At 40.3% G+C, this 18,570-nt stretch overlaps 1 protein-coding gene across 1 annotated transcript; it reads left to right on the top strand.

Annotated features, from left to right (window-relative positions):
• The first annotated feature begins 11,564 nt into the window (after positions 1 to 11,564).
• On the top strand, positions 11,565 to 12,429 carry LOC122015652 (protein PYRICULARIA ORYZAE RESISTANCE 21-like). Its single transcript, XM_042572652.1, has 3 exons — positions 11,565 to 11,784; positions 11,858 to 11,939; positions 12,026 to 12,429. The coding sequence occupies exons 1-3, from the start codon at positions 11,770 to 11,772 to the stop codon at positions 12,322 to 12,324; spliced, it is 396 nt and encodes a 131-aa protein (XP_042428586.1). The 5' UTR covers positions 11,565 to 11,769; the 3' UTR covers positions 12,325 to 12,429.
• The last annotated feature ends 6,141 nt before the right edge of the window (positions 12,430 to 18,570 follow it).

The following is an 18,570-nucleotide window of genomic DNA, read 5'->3' as shown; positions in this document are numbered from 1 at the left end:
CGTCGATCCGGCTTAGATCCATTTTGGATGTCTAAGTCGAGATCGTGACTAGATTCCGGTCTCAGAAAGACGGAATCTAAGTCATACTATTGGTGCTAATTCATACTATTATAAAATGTACTAACAATCTATATTGCAGGATGTATATTACCTCGGACTAACTTTGTTTTGCAGGAAAAGGGAGTTTTCTGGAACAAGGTGGTCCGGGCGCCCGGAGGGGATCCGGGCGCCCGGAAGGCAAATTATATCCAGCCAAGTCGTCGCCACGTGGAGCATCTTGGTTTGAGAAGCTACGTCACATTCCAGGCGCCCGGAAGGAATCCAGGCGCCCGGAGCAACATATAAAAGAAGCCCCAGGCAGGAGCTTCAGGATCATCAATCTGAGAACTCTTCTACTGCTGGTCCTGCTGCTCTACTGCGACACCAACAAAGCTCCGACAAAGTGCTCCTTCGGTTTTTAGTTAATTTCCTTGTCGGTATTACTTTGTTTCACAGGCATTCCCTGTATTCATTTTGTAATTATATTCGAATTGTTAGTGATTGCCCAACGAAAGTGGTCAAGGACCACGGGCCTTCGAGTAGGAGTCGTCACAGGCTCCGAACGAAGTAAAAACAACTGTGTTCATTTACTTTTCCGCTGCGTATTTTTACTCGACTTTTCGAATCGATATTCACCCCCCCCCTCTATCGAATCTAACGATCCTATAGGAAGATGTTCGACGACCTCCCATTGGCAGGAGGAAAGTTCCACTCTTAGTGTGTGACAGAACCCTGGAATATTCCCTGACCCATAGCAGTTATTCTTTTGTAGGAAGTTATGATTCGTTGATACTGTTGTCGTTTACTGTTGTCCACCCTGCCTAGATTCAATCGCAGATAGCTTGAGATGATTGTTCAAAAAAGGTGAAAGGACTGAGCATGGATGCCCTAGTCTGGGGGCGGCTGGCCAGGGGCTATCCAAGGACCATGCCTGAGCAAGATGAAAAGAATGCGCTGTGCGGAACCGGCCGGAGATCATCTAATACTGTAACTAGGGACCCAGCCTTCATAACTTGACTGGTGAAGAGCCGATCGAGGGCTCTCTGATAAATGTGTCAGGTCCATATGTAAAGCCTGAGCTTGGGAAATCTGATCAGTAGATGGTAGATAAGGAATTAGTCAAAACCCCATCTTAGGACTTAGACCTGAGGATCCGATCTGTCTGTGACCGATCGAAAATTATACGGATGATGAAATAAAGATGCCTAACCCCTACTTTTCCTTGACTATTATTGTGTTCTTTTAATTATTAACTGTCATATCCATTAACTATCATGTCTTCTTCACCCTTACCTCTCTGGCCTTATCAACTTGAAAAAACTCTATTCTCTAAGATGACTTTAATTTTCAAACTGTCACGGCTTGTCCCTTGGTAGAGAACTCATTTCCGCTCGCAATTACTGACATGAATTTCAACTCATGCAGTTTTAGTGGAGTTTGATAATCTCGTCTTCAAATCTTCAATATTGCCGCTCCTCTTTCAACGAATGCCCTGGTATAATCTCTCTTTATTAAAATATCTTTATCTATTTTTTAAAATAACAAAAAGTTAAAAATTGATTGTGTGATATTTTTAAAAAAAAGTCCGATAGAAGAATTATACAATATACTTCGACACCAAATTAAAGGGGAAAAAATAATACATCGTTTTTATTTTAAAATTGCTCGTAAATTATTTACTATCCATGGCGTTTGTTTTTTTCCCCATAAGGGCCGATGCTTACTGGGTATCTTCTCCACCTTTGGCATAGTTTGGAGTGTAGATTTACATTTTATGGATACAGTTAAATTGGTACTCGGATAAGATTTATTATCCGAGAGTTATAGTTTGATTCTCGATAAGTATAAATACTACTTTGGAGGGCTGCTTGCTCGTTTAAAGATGAATAATTTTTCATAATTTATTTTTTTCTACAATACATGGAATCATTTGGGAGAATTGTTAAAATGACTTTTTAGGTGATGTTTAATTCTTTTCTAAGACTGAGAATAAGAATGATAGTATTTTGGAATAAGAATATATATGAGTATGGATATCACTCTTAAATAATTTTTAGATAGTTAAATATTTTCTATTAAATGAATCAAAAAAAAAAAATTATCTTTAGAGAAAAATAAGAAAAAAAAAATTAGATAGAAAAGAAAGTTGAATAGGAAAGAGAAAAAAAGAGAGAACATGTGATGAAAGAGAAAATATGTTGGCAACACCTCATGTGCGAGGAGAAAGAAAATATGATAAGAGAGAATGAAGAGAGAGAAAGTGTGATGAGAAAGAATAAAGAGAGGAAAAATATGATGAGAGAAAATGAGGAAAGAGACTGTCATGAGAGATATTAATGAGAGAAAAGTGTGATGAGAGAAAATGAAGAGAAATAAAGTGTGATGAGAGAGACTGAAAAGAGAGAAAATATGATGATAGAGAATAATGAGAGAGAGTGATTGAAGAGAGAGAAAGTATAATGGAAAAGATTTAGGAGAGAGAGTGTGTGATGGGAGAAAATACACACGATGAGAGAGAAAGTATGATGAGAGAAAAAGAGAAGAGAGTGTGTGATGGGAGAGCATGCATGATGAGAGAAAAAAAGGTAGAGAAAGTATAATGAGAGATAATGAGGAAAGAGAAAGTATGATGAATGAGAATATATGATGAGAGAGAAGGGCAGAGAAAAAGTAGCAAAAGGTGGAACCGCCACCCTACCGGCCCCCTGGCCCCGGCCCCACAAGATTTCAGAGGGAGTAAATCACGGTTAATCCTGGGCAGGATAGGTGACTGGGGGTCGAAGGAATTTTTGGCGCAGCAAGAAGGGCAGAGAAAAAGTGATGAGACATAACAAGGAGAGAAAATATAATAAATGAATGTGTGATAAGAGAATGAGGAGAGAGAATAAGGAGAGAGAAAGTAATATGAAATAAAATTAAATAAAGATATTAAAGATATTTTCATCTAAAATAATTTAGATGATATCCAAATTTTTAGATAAAATGAAACCTAAAGGAGAAGATGAGTATCATTGATATCTAAATTTTTAAATTTTATTCTAAAATTTTAATTCTATTTTTATCAACTAAATATAAAATTTAAAAATGAATCTAATCCCTCCTTCCCCGAACAAATGCTATCTTAATCTTTTACAGTCAAAGTGACAAAATCTACTTGATGTGACTAGATTTTCCTCCACTTCTTATTGGTGTTTGCCATTTCTGCAGTGTAGCAGTTAGACTCCATGGGAATTTCAGAATTGAGAGTTAGCTAAGGTGAATTATAGGATTTTTTTTTCTTCCAATTGATAACGGAAAGCGGACACTACAACAAAAAATAAAAATAAAAAAAATAATCTTTTAGGGACGAATGTTTACGACAAATTTATTTTTCATCCCAAACTTTTCAACAAAATTTACAACAAAATAATAAATTGTTGTAAATTAGCAACGAATTTAGTGACGAAAATAATTCGTTGCAAATTAGCAACAAAACATTTTTTGTCGCTAATTTTGTTACAAGCTAACGACAAGAAATAAAGTTTGTTACAAATTTTGTAACGAATAATATTTTCGTCGCAAATTTTGCAACGAATAATATTTTCATCGCAAATATTGCAACGAAAATATTATTCATTGGAATTTCCCAACGAAACCATAATTTGTCGCAATTTTGCAACAAATAATAAATTCGTTGCAGAGTGTTTTTGTATGTAAGAATTTACAACGAATCTATGAATTCATTGGAAATTTGCAACGAATTTGCAGATTCGTTGCGAATTTCTAACGAATTCGTGATTCGTTGGAAAGTATTCAATTTCTTAAAAACCCGATTAATGGACATAGAGACCTCGAAATTGGATGAAACAAATTCCTATGTGCTCCTCTTGGTCTCCTAATTCTATAAATGGGCTCAAATATTTTTTTGACATAGGATGATTTTTTTCACATCTAGGTCAATTAGATGAATTTCAATGTTCGTTGAAAGTGTTAGAGTTTTAAAACAAATTGATCTAGTTGAACTTGTTAGATTTACAAAATAATGTTTGAAAGCTCAGAACGAGACGAAATTAGATTGTATGCTTCATAAAGTTCTCATGATTATATCCATGAATTAAAAATAATTTTAGAGCCAATATATTTTAATTTTTGAATTTTTAAACCTGAATTAAATTTTTCGGACACATTGGTATTTGAAAAATTACTGAGAAAAATATATTAGGTACAAAAAATATTTGAGGACATATATAAATTCAGGATAAATAGAGGAGCACATAGGAACTGGTTTCATCCAATTCCGAAATTTTTAAGTCCATCAACCAGGTTTTTAGGAAATTACAAACTTTCCAACGAATCTCGAATTCTTTGGCAATTTCCAACGAATCTGTGAATTCGTTGGGAATATCCAACGAATTAGTGATTCGTTGTAAAGTATATAATTTCTTAAAAACTTGGTTGATGTGTCTAGAGATTTCGGAATCGGATGAAACAAGTTCCTATGTGCTCCTCTTAGTCTCCTGATTCTATAAATGAGTTCGAATATTTTTTTTAATATAGGATGATTTTTTTCACATCTAGGTAAATTAGATGAATTTTAATGTTCGTTGAAAGTATTAGAGTTTTAAATCAAATTGATCTAGTTGAACTTGTAAGATTTACAAAAATAATTTTCGAGTGCTTATAACGAGACGAAATCAGATTGTATGTGTTCGTAAAGTTCTCATGATTATATCCATGAATTAAAAATAATTTTAGAGCCAATATATTTTGATTTGTGAATTTTTAAACTCGAATTAAATTTGTCGGACACATTGGTCTTTGAAAAATTACTGAAAAAATATATTAGGTAAAAAAAATATTTGAGGACATATATATAATCAAGATAAATAGAGGAGCACATAGGAAATGGTTTCATCCAATTCCGAGATATCTAGGTCCATCAACCGGGTTTTTAGGAAATTATAAATTTTCCAACGAATCTCGAATTCGTTGGAATTTACAACGAATCTGAGAATTCTTTGGAAATATTTCCAACAAATTCACAGATTCGTTGGGAATTTCTAATGAATTCGTGATTCGTTGGAAAGTATGTAATTTCTTAAAAACTCAGTTGATGGGCCTAGAGGCATCGGAATTGGATGAAACCAGTTCCTGTGTGCTCCTCTTGGTCTCCTGATGCTATAAATGAGCATAAATATTTTTGTGACATAGGATGATTTTTTTCACATCTAGGTCAATTAGATGAATTTTAATGTTCGTTGAAAGTGTTAGAGTTTTAAATCAAATTGATTTAGTTGAAGTTGTAAGATTTACAAAATAATTTTTGAGTGCTCAGAATGAGACAAAATCAGATTGTATGCGTTCATAAAGTTCTCATGATTATATACATGAATTAAAAATAATTTTAGAGCCAATGTATTTTGATTTGTGAATTTTTAAACCCGAATTAAATTTTCTGGAAGCATTGGTCTTTAAAAAATTACTAAGAAAAATATATTAGGTAAAATAAATATTTGAGGACATATATAAAATCAGGATAAATAGAGTAGCATATAGGAACTGGTTTCATCCAATTACGAGATCTCTAGGCCCATCAACCGGATTTTTAGGAAATTATAAACTTTCCAACAAATCTCAAATTCGTTGGGTATTTCCAACGAATCTGCAAATTCGTTGGAAATTTCCAACGAATCTGCAAATTCGTTGGAAATTTCCAACAAATCTGCAAATTTGTTGGAAATATTTCCAACGAATTCACAGATTCGTTGGGAATTTCCAACGAATTCATGATTCGTTGGAAAGTATATAATTTCTTAAAAACTCGGTTGAGGGGCCTAGAGTCCTCGGAATCGGATGAAACAAGTTCCTATGTGCTTCTCTTGGTCTCATGATTCTATAACTGAGTTTAAATATTTTTTTTTTGACATAGGATGATTTTTTTCCCATCTAGGTCAATTAGATGTATTTTAATGTTCGTTGAAAGTGTTAGAGTTTTAAAACAAATTGATCTAGTTGAAGTTGTTAGATTTACAAAATAATGTTTGATTGCTCAGATTGTATGCTTCATAAAGTTCTCATGATTATATCCATGAATAAAAAATAATTTTAGAACTAATATATTTTGATTTTTGAATTTTAAACCTGAATTAAATTTTCCGGACACATTGGTATTTGAAAAATTACAAAGAAAAATATATTAGGTACAAAAAATATTTGAGGACATATATAAAATCAGGATAAACAGAGGAGTATATAAGAACTGGTTTCATCCAATTCTAAAGTCTTTAAGGTCATTAACCGGATTTTTAGGAAATTGTAAACTTTCCAACGAATCTCGAATTCGTTGGAAATTTGAACAAATAATTAATTCGTTGGAAATTTGAACAAATAATTAATTCGTTGGAAATTTCCAATGAATTTAATGATTCATTGGAAATATTTCCAACGAATTTAATGATTCGTTGGCAAGAGCCCTAATAATTGCTCTACCCGGCCCGATCTCTTCTCTTCGCCTCTTGACCTAATTTTTTTCCTTTGCTTGCGACGGCAGCTTCGGCGATTTTTTCGACGATCTCCGGACCAGTAAGCTCTCTTGTCGCCTATCTTCGACGATCCCAGTCCCTTCTCTTAGCTGGTAAGCCTAGCCAAGGCGTCCCGCATGTGGCCGCTCGCAGTCGCAGGCGGCCGCGCCTGGCCGCTCACTGTCATGGGCTACCGTGCCTTGTTGCTCGCGGCCACGCTTGGCAGCTCGCGCCCGCTCCTGGCCCCTCGCTCCCGCGCCTGGCCGCTCGCGCCCGTGCCTGGCCGCTCACACCCGCGCCTGACAGCCGGGGACGGTGACTTCTGCCGGCGGCCGCGGCTGGCCGTTGGCGCCGAAGTTGGCCACTAGCAGACTCACCTGGCCACTGTCGGCATAGGCTGGTTGCTGGCGGCCTCGCCTAGTTGCTGTTTGGCATTGGCTCCCGCTGGTGCCGTAGGCTGGTCGCTGGCGGCTTAGGCTGGCCACTGCCAGCAGTGTTGGGTGGCCTCTGTTTGTAAATCGACAGGTCACTGTTTGGGGTCGGCTAGCCGTTGTCGACCTTGGTTGGCCGTGGGGTGTCAGTGCCTTACCGCGGCACGGCTGGCCGGGGGTAAGTGCCTTACCGCGGGGGCCAAGACTATATTTGATAATTTGTGGACTTTTTTATTTTATTGTAAACTTGATATTATTGTTTGTGCAGGTTTGGATTTGACGTGGCTGGGAGAGACGTTCGATTTTATTTACCTTTGTTAGGTATATTTATTTACACGTTATTTTAACAATGATTGCATGTTTTTATTTTCCTATATTATATTTTATTTGCAGTTGTATGTGAACTAAGTAATATTGACCATTAGTATTTACATTCTAGGAGTTTTTATTATTTTAATTTATTTGAAACAAGCAAAATGCAGAATGAAAGAAGTTGGATGTATAATAAAAATTTATCTGACTGCGGGGGTTTAACTGATGAGTTTATCACTGGGTTGAGACAGTTTTTAAATTTTGCATCTAGTAATGTTGAGTTTATGGATGGTAATAAGATACAGTATCCATGCAAAAAAGTGTTATAATGGTAAATTTTTACTATCTAATAAAGTTTTAGAGCATCTTTGTAGATTTGATGATGATGCATGAGTTTGTGTAATTAGAATTTTTGAATTCTTTTATTTTATTGATTTTGTAAATTCTTTATTTTTGTATTTTGATTAGTATTGTTATTTTTGTTTCAAACAGGGTTACTAGGTGAAGATGATGGTAGTATTGACGTAAAAATATGTAAGTCTTTACATATTTATTTTACGTTGGTTTGTAAGATTTTTTTTTTTGATGTAGGTAGAAGAAGGAATTGGATTGAGAAGGGTCTCCATGAGATTATCTTCTACTCTATCGTTTTTATGTTTTTGTATGAGATTGGAATTTGGATACTATGACATGTTTGTTGTAACTTTGTTGTGATGTTTGGTTCAGGGTATTAGTTGTAGTTGTATATTGTTGTAATTTGTATTGTTGGATATGATGTTTGTTATATTGTTAGTTTTATGTTCTTAGTTTAGGTTGTATATGGAACATGTTTTGATGATGTATATGTTTAGTTTTATATTATTGACGTTTGTATTCATTTTGTGATACATTAATATGTTAGTTGATATTTGGTTTATATTTGTGTTATTGTGTTTAGTTGTGTATTTAATATATATTGAATCTGTTTGGGAAAAAAAATTGTAATAGGAAAAAATATTGAAATTGAACGGTCTGAATTTTTTTGTTTACTTTTGGAACGAATTTTGTAACAAAATTAGATTTTTTGAAAATATCATATTTTATCGAAATACTGTAACGAATTTAAAATATAAATTCATTGGAAATTTCCAACGAATCATTCAAATCTATTTGCAACGAATGCGTTTTTTGTTGTTAATTTGCGACAAATTTGAGGTTCGTTGCAGATTTTTTCTGCCGACATTTCCAACAAATATTTATTTTCATTGCAAAATTTTCAATGAATTTTGCAATGAACATTGTTTTCGTTGCAAAATTTCCAACGAATTTTGCAACGAATATTATTTTCGTTGCAAAATTTCCAACGAATTTTTAATTTTTCGTCGCAAATTTTTGGGACGGCGTATTTGCAACGAATTTTTTCATCGCAATTTTCATTGCAAATCCAATTTCCAATGAATTTTTTAAAAAATTTATTGCAAAATTCGTTCCTAAGTGATAGTATTTTTGTAATGGGACCGATTACGTAATCATGTGCACTTTCTAATTTATTAAAACCGAATATTAGATGTCAATTAGAAAAATGATGTTGTCCAATCATCCATTTCGTGTAATGATAACCTACTGCAGATTATTAAAACCGAATATTAGATGTCAATTAGAAAAATGATGTTGTCCAATCACCCATTTCGTGTAATACTGCATCTTCGATCAAACTGCAATTAGGATTAATGGAGGCCACCGACTTAGGCTTTGTAATTATCAATTTCAGAAGACAAACCTTGGGAGTTGTCATGTTAACTAGGAATTTTGATATATAAAATGCAATTGTTAACATTGATTGATGAGGCAATGTCATAGTGCTTGTCCTAATCAAACTGGGCTTTGATCAAGCTATCCTCGTGTGAGGGAGTGGATGAAATTTCTAGAGGTTAGATTAAGATTTTCTTACGGTCTGTTTGGGAAGAGGTGAGGGAAGGGGAAGGAAAGGGAAATAAGGGGAAAGGAAATTTTGAACCTTGTTTGGGAAGGAGTGAGGAAAAGGAAGGAAAGGTAAGCTTTAATCTTCGTTACCCATGGAAAGAGAAATTTTCTTACACCCCGAATTGGGGTGTAAGGAAGGGGAAGGGAAAACAAAAGATTTTTTATTTCAATTTTATCCCTGTTCTTAATAGTTTAAGAAATATTCCAATTTCTAATTTTACTATATCGCCGGAGTTCAATTTTCTCGCCTTCTTCATAGCTCGTTTGCTGCCAGATTATTAGAGGAGGGGCTCCGACACGTCTTCTAACTGAATTGAAAGGAGAAACCATTTTTGTCATCAAAATTTAAGAGGATATCTACTATTTTTTAATTTTTTTTATCAAAATTTAATAAGTTTTTAAAGAATAGAAATTCTCGTTATTAGCGTTATTTTTCAAAAAAAAAAAAATATTTAAGATTTCTAAAATTATTATTTTCATTATTTCTCATTTAATTACTTGATTATCATAATTCATTATTTTGTTATGAATAATATAAAAAGATTAATTTTTTATTAAAAAATAATTAATTTAAATAATAATATAAAAAAATCTAATTTATATTTATAAAATAAATATTAATATTATGAAAAATGTTTAATTTAAAAAGTAAGGGTATTTTTGTAACTTTATCTATTTAACCTTCATTCCCCTTCTTTTCCTCCCAAACAAAATAACACATGTTACATTAATGAACCTTCCCTCTTTCCTAAATAAGGAGAAATTAAATACTTTACTTCCCCTTTCGTTAATGAATCTTCCCCCAATCCATCCAAACATAGGGTTAAAGAGAGACGGATAAATTCGTCCTTTTCAGAGTAATTTGTTAATAATATCACTTAAAAGTGGGAGAAGTCGTTGCCTTTTAAGCCTATATGAAAGAAGATAGCTTTAAATAAAGCCAATTATCCCAGAAGCACTGTTTTAAAAAGCCCTTGCTCGGCCACATACACAACCTCTGAGGTGAATTTTGAAGGGTGCCACGTACGATATGACATTTGTGGTTTGCATGTATAAATACAAAACCTTATTCAATAGCTTCCAATTTGTAATAAAGACAAATAATCCCTTTACTTAGATGGACAATAATTACTAGATGGACAATAATTACTGATCCTACCAAAAAAAAAAAAAAAAAAAAAAAAATCGCACGGTCTATATTGTCTGACCCATAGTTATGAAAAAAAGATAAATATAGATACATAAATATTAGACGTATGATCATTACACTAAAGATTTTATACGTTCATCATCTATGTTATACCTTGGGCGCTACATAAAATGCATGGTTTGAGCAACTATTTACCAGAAAGGTTTTTAGGCCAACAGCTTGAACCAAATAAATCAAAACTATTTTTTTTTCAAACAAAAAAAATGATGACTTTCCTCTAATTCGAATATAATTGAAGTATAAATTATACACACTAAAATATTCATCTCTGGAAAGGAATCATTTCTCTTCGTGTAGGCAATTGTCATGAAACTATAGTAAGTTGGATGGTTTGTCTCTTTCGTTGAAAACTCTTTGATATGCATGCGTCCAAACATTTAACAGGTCGAAGCTGTTGGAGAGTCATGCATAGTGATTGTTAGGAGAAGGCTGTGTCGTCCAATGCATGGTTATCAAAAGGTCCCACAAGAGGAAGTAAAGAAAAACCATTGTACATTCATATGTAAAACTATACGAGATAAATAATCGCAATGAAGTAAGCAAGGAAGTGTGGATAAGCATCGAATCCTAAGAATTTACCAGTAAGACTATAGGGACTGACCAGCAACTGTAAGATCCCCGCATTCTTAGTTTTTCATTCTAATTTAAAGTAAAATAAGTATTATATTCCATACTTTCATAGAGTACAAGTAAATTGTTTGATTCAGACGTCTCGCGATTTATAATACTATTATTACAAGATAAAATCATTATATATTCGAAGAAGATTGTTGTATTTCGTGAGCATCATCAATTTCATCAAAACAGTATTACATTATCATTCTACCCGTGCTCCTATTGGACCACAGTCCGACCCAACATGAATTAACGAGGAATTATTTCTCTTGTTGTTGGAAATTGCCTGGAAACTAAAACGGTGGAAGATTTGTCTCCGGCGTTAAAAGACCCTTTGGCATGCATCCGCACAACAAAGGGTCCAAGTTGTTGGACAGTCATAGTCAATGCTAGGAGAAGGCGCTGTGTCGTCAAATGCATCCTTATCCACAGGTCCCACAAGAAGTTGCAAGGAAAGACCCGTTGTACATTCATATATAAAACTCCATGAGATAATTAAGAATAGCAAATAAAGCGAGGAATGGTGCTAAACGTCGGATTCAAAGAATTTACTGACCACCACCTGCTCTAATTTGAAAGGGCAGGTTGAAAAGCCATCAACGCGTGACCTGTTCTAATTAAGAGAGTTAGTATAGCTGCGAGTCTGCAGTATCTGCAAGTCCTCTTTCCATATCCAGTGCATCACCGAGTCTGTGATCTCATGATGGCAGAAAAAGTGAGTTTTTTCTCCTTCTCCTTCTCCTTCTTCTTCTTCTTTGAATTTGGTTCGATCATATACGTTGTTGCAGATGTGGAAGTTGGTAATGGAAGTCAATCTCGACCGCCAACGGAGCTCGAAGAAAATAGAAAGGACCATCGACAAGCTGCAAGGTAGTACTATGATCACTCGTAACTATGGTGTTACGGTTCTCATCTGTTTTCTTAATTTCTAAATTCTGAAACGTGGTTTGGTAAAGAAAAAGTGAAGATCTTGAGGATATCCTACGACCAGAAGAATGGGATTGTGACCATCCGCGGCCGATTCGATCCAGAGATGGTCTCTAAGAAGCTCAAAGACGAGGCCGGCAAAGTGATCAAATCCATCAAAATTGAAGAGATAGAAATGCAGCCAGTCGCACCCCCAGCCCCTGCACCCCCAATGCCCTATATGGATGTGCCTGAGTTGAACCGCGGCGATCGGAATCGGGGGACGTTTACAGAGCCTCCGGAAAGTGTCGGTGAGTCCTGTGGATGCAAGTACTGCTGTTGTTTTTGATGGGGGTGTGCTTGTCTCAGCTTCCTCACTGTCTCAATTTACCGGAGACGGCATTTATGTACGAGAAAATCCTATCTGCTCAAATCTCATTTCTTTTTAAGCTTTTATGCGAGTTTAACTTCCAAAACTTGAGTCAAATTATTCAGATAGCACTTTGACGATGAGGGTTGAAAACCATTGCAATTGATTTAATTGTACACAACTTCAAAAGTACTTCATCGACCACCAAGCAAAACAGAACCAATTGTATCTAGGAGACCGCAATAAATATACAAATATCTACAAACACCAGTCAAATTTAATTAGCTAACAAATTAATTAATCAACGTAACGCGAACGCAAGTGTCAATTAGGCCAAGAGCCAGAAATCTTTGTGATGCTTGGTGGTGATCAAGTAGCCACCGCCTCTCCTGCTCTTCCTCCTCACCGCCACTGCCACCGCCACTGCCATGCACGCCGCGTTCTGCGTGCAGTAGTCGGCGACGTTGCCGGCGATTTTGTTGTTGCCCACGGCATGACCAGTCTCCATGTGAAGGACCTCTTCTTCTGCCTTGATGCGGCGATAAGGAGAGACTCATCCTGCAAGGATTAGTTACCACGATGGATATCAAAATTAGGACGGTCAACGTTCAGGTATCATACGGTCAAATGGATAATAATCGTATTAGCCGATCGGACGATCAGGCCCCCGACCGGGAGGATAAAGTTCTGGTCTGACCCCACCTTTGACTTAGGGAGGTGTGTCAAATAGTCGACGCTCAAAGGAGTTGTGTTGGACACCAAAACGAGGAGGGGGCGACATGCAGAATCTTGGTCGAGCAGCTACCCCACTTGGCCAGGCAACAGGACTCGACACGGGCGTAGCAAAGTTATGGCCGAGCAGCTACCCCGCATGGCTTGGTAACAGGATTCGGCACAGGCGCAGCGGAGTTCCGGTTGAGCGGACGCGGCATAGGAGCAACGGAGTTCCAATCGAGCGGATGCGGCACAAGCGCAACGAAGTTCTGGCCGAGCGGCTAACCCGCTCGGCCTACCAACGGACCCACTGTATTATCTCTCGACATCCTTTTGGGAGTTAGTGCCACTGACACCAGGTGATCCGGTCCGGAAGCTGAGTCAGACAGACCGTCGGGTGAAGTGGATGGAATGTTGACTGAATCACGACGTTCCGGAGTGTGTTGACCAAGTCTTCAAAAGTCCTCTGGTCAACGCTACCTGCAGCCAGTGACCGGGTTGGCCCGGCCCCCGGTACCCCGAGTCTCGAGGCGGATCCAACGAATATATAAGTAATAGGCTAATATTAAAATAATGCCACGAATAAGAAATGAGTACGAAAAACGTACCCTGGCCCAGGGGGGCGCCCTCGGATGAGACGCGGCTTGAGTTGTCACGACCCGGAAGAGCAGATGACTCCGATCAGGCTGGAGAGCTGGATCTGACGACGAAGAGCTGAACGCGGCACGGGCACGAAAGACGAGCTACCTACCGGGATAAGACACCAGCACGTAGACCGGGACGCTGGGTCGGCACGCAGGCCGGGACGCTGGATCGGCACGCAGGCCGGAACCCGACACATATATAGGAGCAGCGCTGGGGTGGAACACAATATACAGGCAAGGTCGGCACCAAGTCGGAACATCATAACGACACACAGATGGCACGCAGGTCGGAGACAAACGACGACGAGGAAGCTAACACCGGATGAGCGTTCGAGTCTTATAGATGGCGACGACCAGCCTGCGGAAGAGGCAGTAATCTGCCCGGCGACGGCGCAGCGAGGAGGAGGAGCCGGCGGTGGTCGCAGCGAGGAGGAAGAGCCGGCGGCGGCGCTGCGAAGGGGAGAAGGAGGGAGAAAGGTTGGCCTGTCCGGTGGCTGTCGCGAGGAGAAGAGGAAGAGTCGCTGCTGGCGGCGTCGTGATGAGGAAGAAGAAGAGGTCGTACTGTGGCCGGAGGTTGACGGGGAGGAGGACAGCTGTTGGTTGTCCTCGGCGCCGGCGAGAAGGTGAGCGTGAGGGAGAGCAGCTGGGGTGTCGCCAAGAGGAGAAGGAAAGGAAGAAGGTTGGCAGCCGGCCTCGGCTCCGGCGAGGAGTGTGGGGAGGAGAACAGCTCCTGTGGCGGCGGTCTCCCTCGCGTCGTGATGGCGGCGGAAGCAGCGAGGAGGAGGAGAGTAGGGGAGCTCGCGTGAGGAGCCGACGGGCGGCGCCGGCGAGGAGCTGCGCGCGGGAGGAGAGAAGCTGCTGTTTCCTTCCCTGGCGGCGGAGAGAAAACGCCTCCTTTTCTTCGCGTGCTATAGTGCCATCCATAAACCCCAAAAACTCTACCCAAGTGAAAAGACCAAAATGCCCTCATCCTTCCCCCTAATTTCTTCTATACCCTCACCGCATATCCACATCACCAGGCATGGTCGACAAGAAGATCGTACGACGAAAGCTTCCACTGTCACATCAGAGATATGTTTGACTTGTTAAGATATTGTGTCAGAGACATTTTACTGGCAAGTCTTTTCAAGGGAAATTTTAAGAAGTGTGCTCGCCTGTGAAACCGTGCACGCGCGCTACAAGAACTCTATATAAAGGGTTTCAAGTATCGACGGAGGTATGCGATATATACTATTTATGCTACATTATTCATTCTTGTTGCTCCGCCTTCTACATCATCGTCGGTAACTGACTTAAGCATTGGAGGGCCAATGTCGGGGACCCCTTCCCCGGCTTGGCACTGGCATCATTTGTTTTGTAGGGCGAAGCGGAGTTTACGGGCGGTCAGCGGGACCTCCACATCCCTAGATTTCCATCTCATAGACTTTCGAACAGGATCATATTGGCGCAGTTTGTGGGAACTTAACCTGCATCCGAGTTAAGAAGATGAAGGACGCTGAACAACTTACTAACGTGGCACTCACTAAGGTGGAGCTCGACATGCTCGTGCAAGCCCGAGCAACGAAAATAGTCGAGTAGCAGCAACAACAAGCATTAGTCGATAGACAAGCACCACAGCCAGCCTGCGACGTCGGCAGTCGGAAGACGAGCGGGGCTAGAAGACCAAGCGGAACAAGTTTCCATATACGGGCAGAATAGGAGGTCGACCGACATGCAGGGAGAAGCACCGCACGCGCCAATCACCTTCTATTGTGTCTTGTTCCAAACCCCCTCAGAAATAGCGTAGGCGAACCAGAAACGGGGATCATCTTCGGATGACGCTCCCGTTCGAGATGCACGAAAAGGCAAGGCATCCAGAAGCCACTCTTCGTCCGAACGGATCAATCTGCAGTTCTCTCAGGAGATCTTGAGTGACCCTCTGCCCAGACATTATACGCCGCTAGCGATCAGGGAATACAACAAAGCGACCGATTCAGATGATCGTCTGGATAAGTTTGATAACGCAGCCATGCTGCACCAACACACAGATGGGGTGAAGTGCCGAGTCTCTCTCTCACTACGCTCTCCGGATTAATGCAGCGTTGGTTTAGAAGATTGTTGGATAGATCAATACGCAACTTCAAGAATTTCCGAGCTACAATCCTACACCATTAGTCATGAAGACGAGCGTCAGCCTCTTTGCCCTAAAGCAGGGGCCCAAGGAAGCGCTCAGGGTATATATCAGGCGCTTTAACCAAGTAATCATGGGCATTCCATCGGTCTCTTCCGAGATATTGATGAACGCCTTCACCCAGGTGCTCGTCGAAGGAGAGTTCTTTCGGTCACTCATCAGAAAGCCGCCTAAGGACTTCGACCACTTGCTTAAGAAGGCCACTGAATACATAAATGTGGAAGAAGCCCAAGCGGCAAGGAAAAAAGGAAACGCCAACCAAACCCTCAACAGTGTTAGAGCATTGACTGTCGAGCAGCCACCAACTGCCTAAAGGGCCAAGGGCAGAGGAACCGCGGCCACACTAGCAGGCCAGGACACATGTCGTGTAGCATGTGGCCTCCGGTCGTTATAAGCCTGCAAAAGGCAAGGTATGGATGCTAATGTTATGCTCTTTCCATTAGTCTGCGACGCACAACATGCGCAACTGCTATGATTTGACACCTATCGTTAGCCGACCGACGCCGAGAGGATACCGCCACCAATCTCCGTCACTCAATCGGTGCCATAGGCATAGATCCACGGGGCGGCGTGAGGACGAAAGAAGGCGCCCGAGCGATGCGATCAACAACACCAGCGAAGGGATAACACAGGTCCTTCCCGACTCCCTGCTGAGCAGAATAGACCCTCAGCTCGAGAAAATGAAAACAGAAGAAATGTCGCCCGAGGAGAAATAGACATGATCGCCGAGGGGTCGACTGGCGGCGACTCCAACAGAGCCAGGAAGTCGCACGCTCGTCGACCGGAAATCCACGTCGTGGGATGTAGCAGGGAGAGGGCCGAAGGTACCAAGATCAGCTTCGGTCCCGGCTATTTGGAGGGAGTAGAGATCCCTCACGATGACGCGCTGATCATCCAAGCGATAATTATCAATTATACTATTCACCAAACTTTTGTTAACACAGGGAGTTCGGTGAGCATCATCTTCAAGAAGATGTTCGATCAATTACAAATCGATCGAAACGAATTGTTACCTATGACAACCCTGCTCTACGGTTTCACAGGCAATGAGGTATTGCTGCTCGGACAGGCTCGGCTGGCCATCTCGCTCGGAAAAGAGCCACTGAGGAGAACTAGGATCTCAAACTTCATCGTGGTGGATGCACCGTCGGCCTACAAGGTCATCTTGGGTCGACCGACCCTCAACGAATTCCGGACAATGGTGTTTACATACTGCCAAAAGATTAAATTTTCGGTGGACGACCAAGTGGGAGAAGTCAAAGGCAACCAACTTGCCGCTCGGCGATGCTATGTCGAAATGGTAAGTCGGAAGCCAAGAACACTCGGAAGAATCCACGTCTGAAGGTAAACACAATCACTGAAAAACCTCTTACATTGGTTTACGAAGAAAAGGAGGAGGTTCAAATCCACCCAAGCCGGACGGAAGCAACCACCTTTATCGCTGTCAACCTAGAGGGGGAGAAGAAGGTAGAGTTGGTCGCCTGCCTCAGACAAAATCACGATATATTTGCATGGTTGACACACGAGTTTCTTGGAATCTCACAAAGCGTCGCTCAGCATGAGCTTCACGTCCAACTAGACGCTCGGCTGGTAAAACAAAGGAAAAGATATTTCAACACGGAGCAAAACTTAATCATTTGGGTGGAAATAGAAAAACTGCCAGAGGCCGGTCATATAAGAGAAGTCCAATTCCCAAGCTGGCTCGCTAACGTCGTGCTAGTCTCCAAGTTGGAAAATAAATGGCGAGTCTGCATCGACTTCCGTGACCTAAATAAGACATGCCCAAAGGATTTCTATCCGCTGCCTCGGATAGACCAAATGGTGAATTCTACTGGTGGGCTGCGAGCTAATATACATGTTTGATGCTTATCAGGGCTATCATCAAGTGTCACTCACCCGAGAAGTTCAGGAGAAGTTCAGCTTTATCACTGCCGACGGAACATTCTGCTACAACGTCATGCCTTTCGGACTTAAGAACGCGGGCGCTACCTACCAGCGACTTATAAACAAGGTGTTCCGGAGGCAGATCGACATTAACATGGAGGTATATGTGGACGACATATTGATAAAATCTTTTCGTGATGCTGACCTATGCACAAATATTGATGAGACCTGCCAAACTCTGAGGGCTTATGGGATAAAACTGAACCCGAATAAATGTTTGTTCGGTGCGAATAGTGGTCGTTTCCTAGGTTACATCGTCACCAAGCGGGGCATCGAAGCCAATCCAAGCAAAGTTAAGGCGCTACGAGACATGCCACCGCCCCGGAGCTTAAAGGAAGCCTAACGGCTAACTGTTAGATCACAACACTATCTAGATTCATATCTAGGTCATCCGACTAGAGCTTGTCATTCTTTAAGGTGCTTCACCGAGCTATAAAATTCCAGTGGGACGCCAAGTGTGATCGAGCGTTAGAATTGCTCAAGAAGTATCTTAATTCCTTACCTGTATTAGCCAAGCCGATTGTTGGTAAGCCACTCTACATCTATCTATCATCCAGCGAACACGCGGTTGGATCGGCTTTAGTAAGGCAGAATGGCCAGGAACAACAGCCTGTATACTTTTTAAGTCATATATTGAAGGATGCAGAGACTCGCTACATCGGTTTGGAATAATTAGCTTATGCATTGATACTCGCCGCTCGAAGGCTTCGTCCATACTTTCTAGCACACTTAATCATCATGCTGACTAACAGC

Source organism: Zingiber officinale, chromosome 8B, assembly GCF_018446385.1.
Source record: "Zingiber officinale cultivar Zhangliang chromosome 8B, Zo_v1.1, whole genome shotgun sequence".
Classification (NCBI taxonomy): Eukaryota; Viridiplantae; Streptophyta; class Magnoliopsida; order Zingiberales; family Zingiberaceae; genus Zingiber; species Zingiber officinale.
Note: the sequence above shows the minus strand (reverse complement) of the source record. Positions and strands in the feature narration are given on the sequence as shown.

Coding starts and splice junctions, on each gene's coding strand:
- LOC122015652 (XM_042572652.1), top strand. Junction 11,940..12,025: donor GACCATCGACAAGCTGCAAG/GTAGTACTATGA, acceptor GGTTTGGTAAAG/AAAAAGTGAAGATCTTGAGG.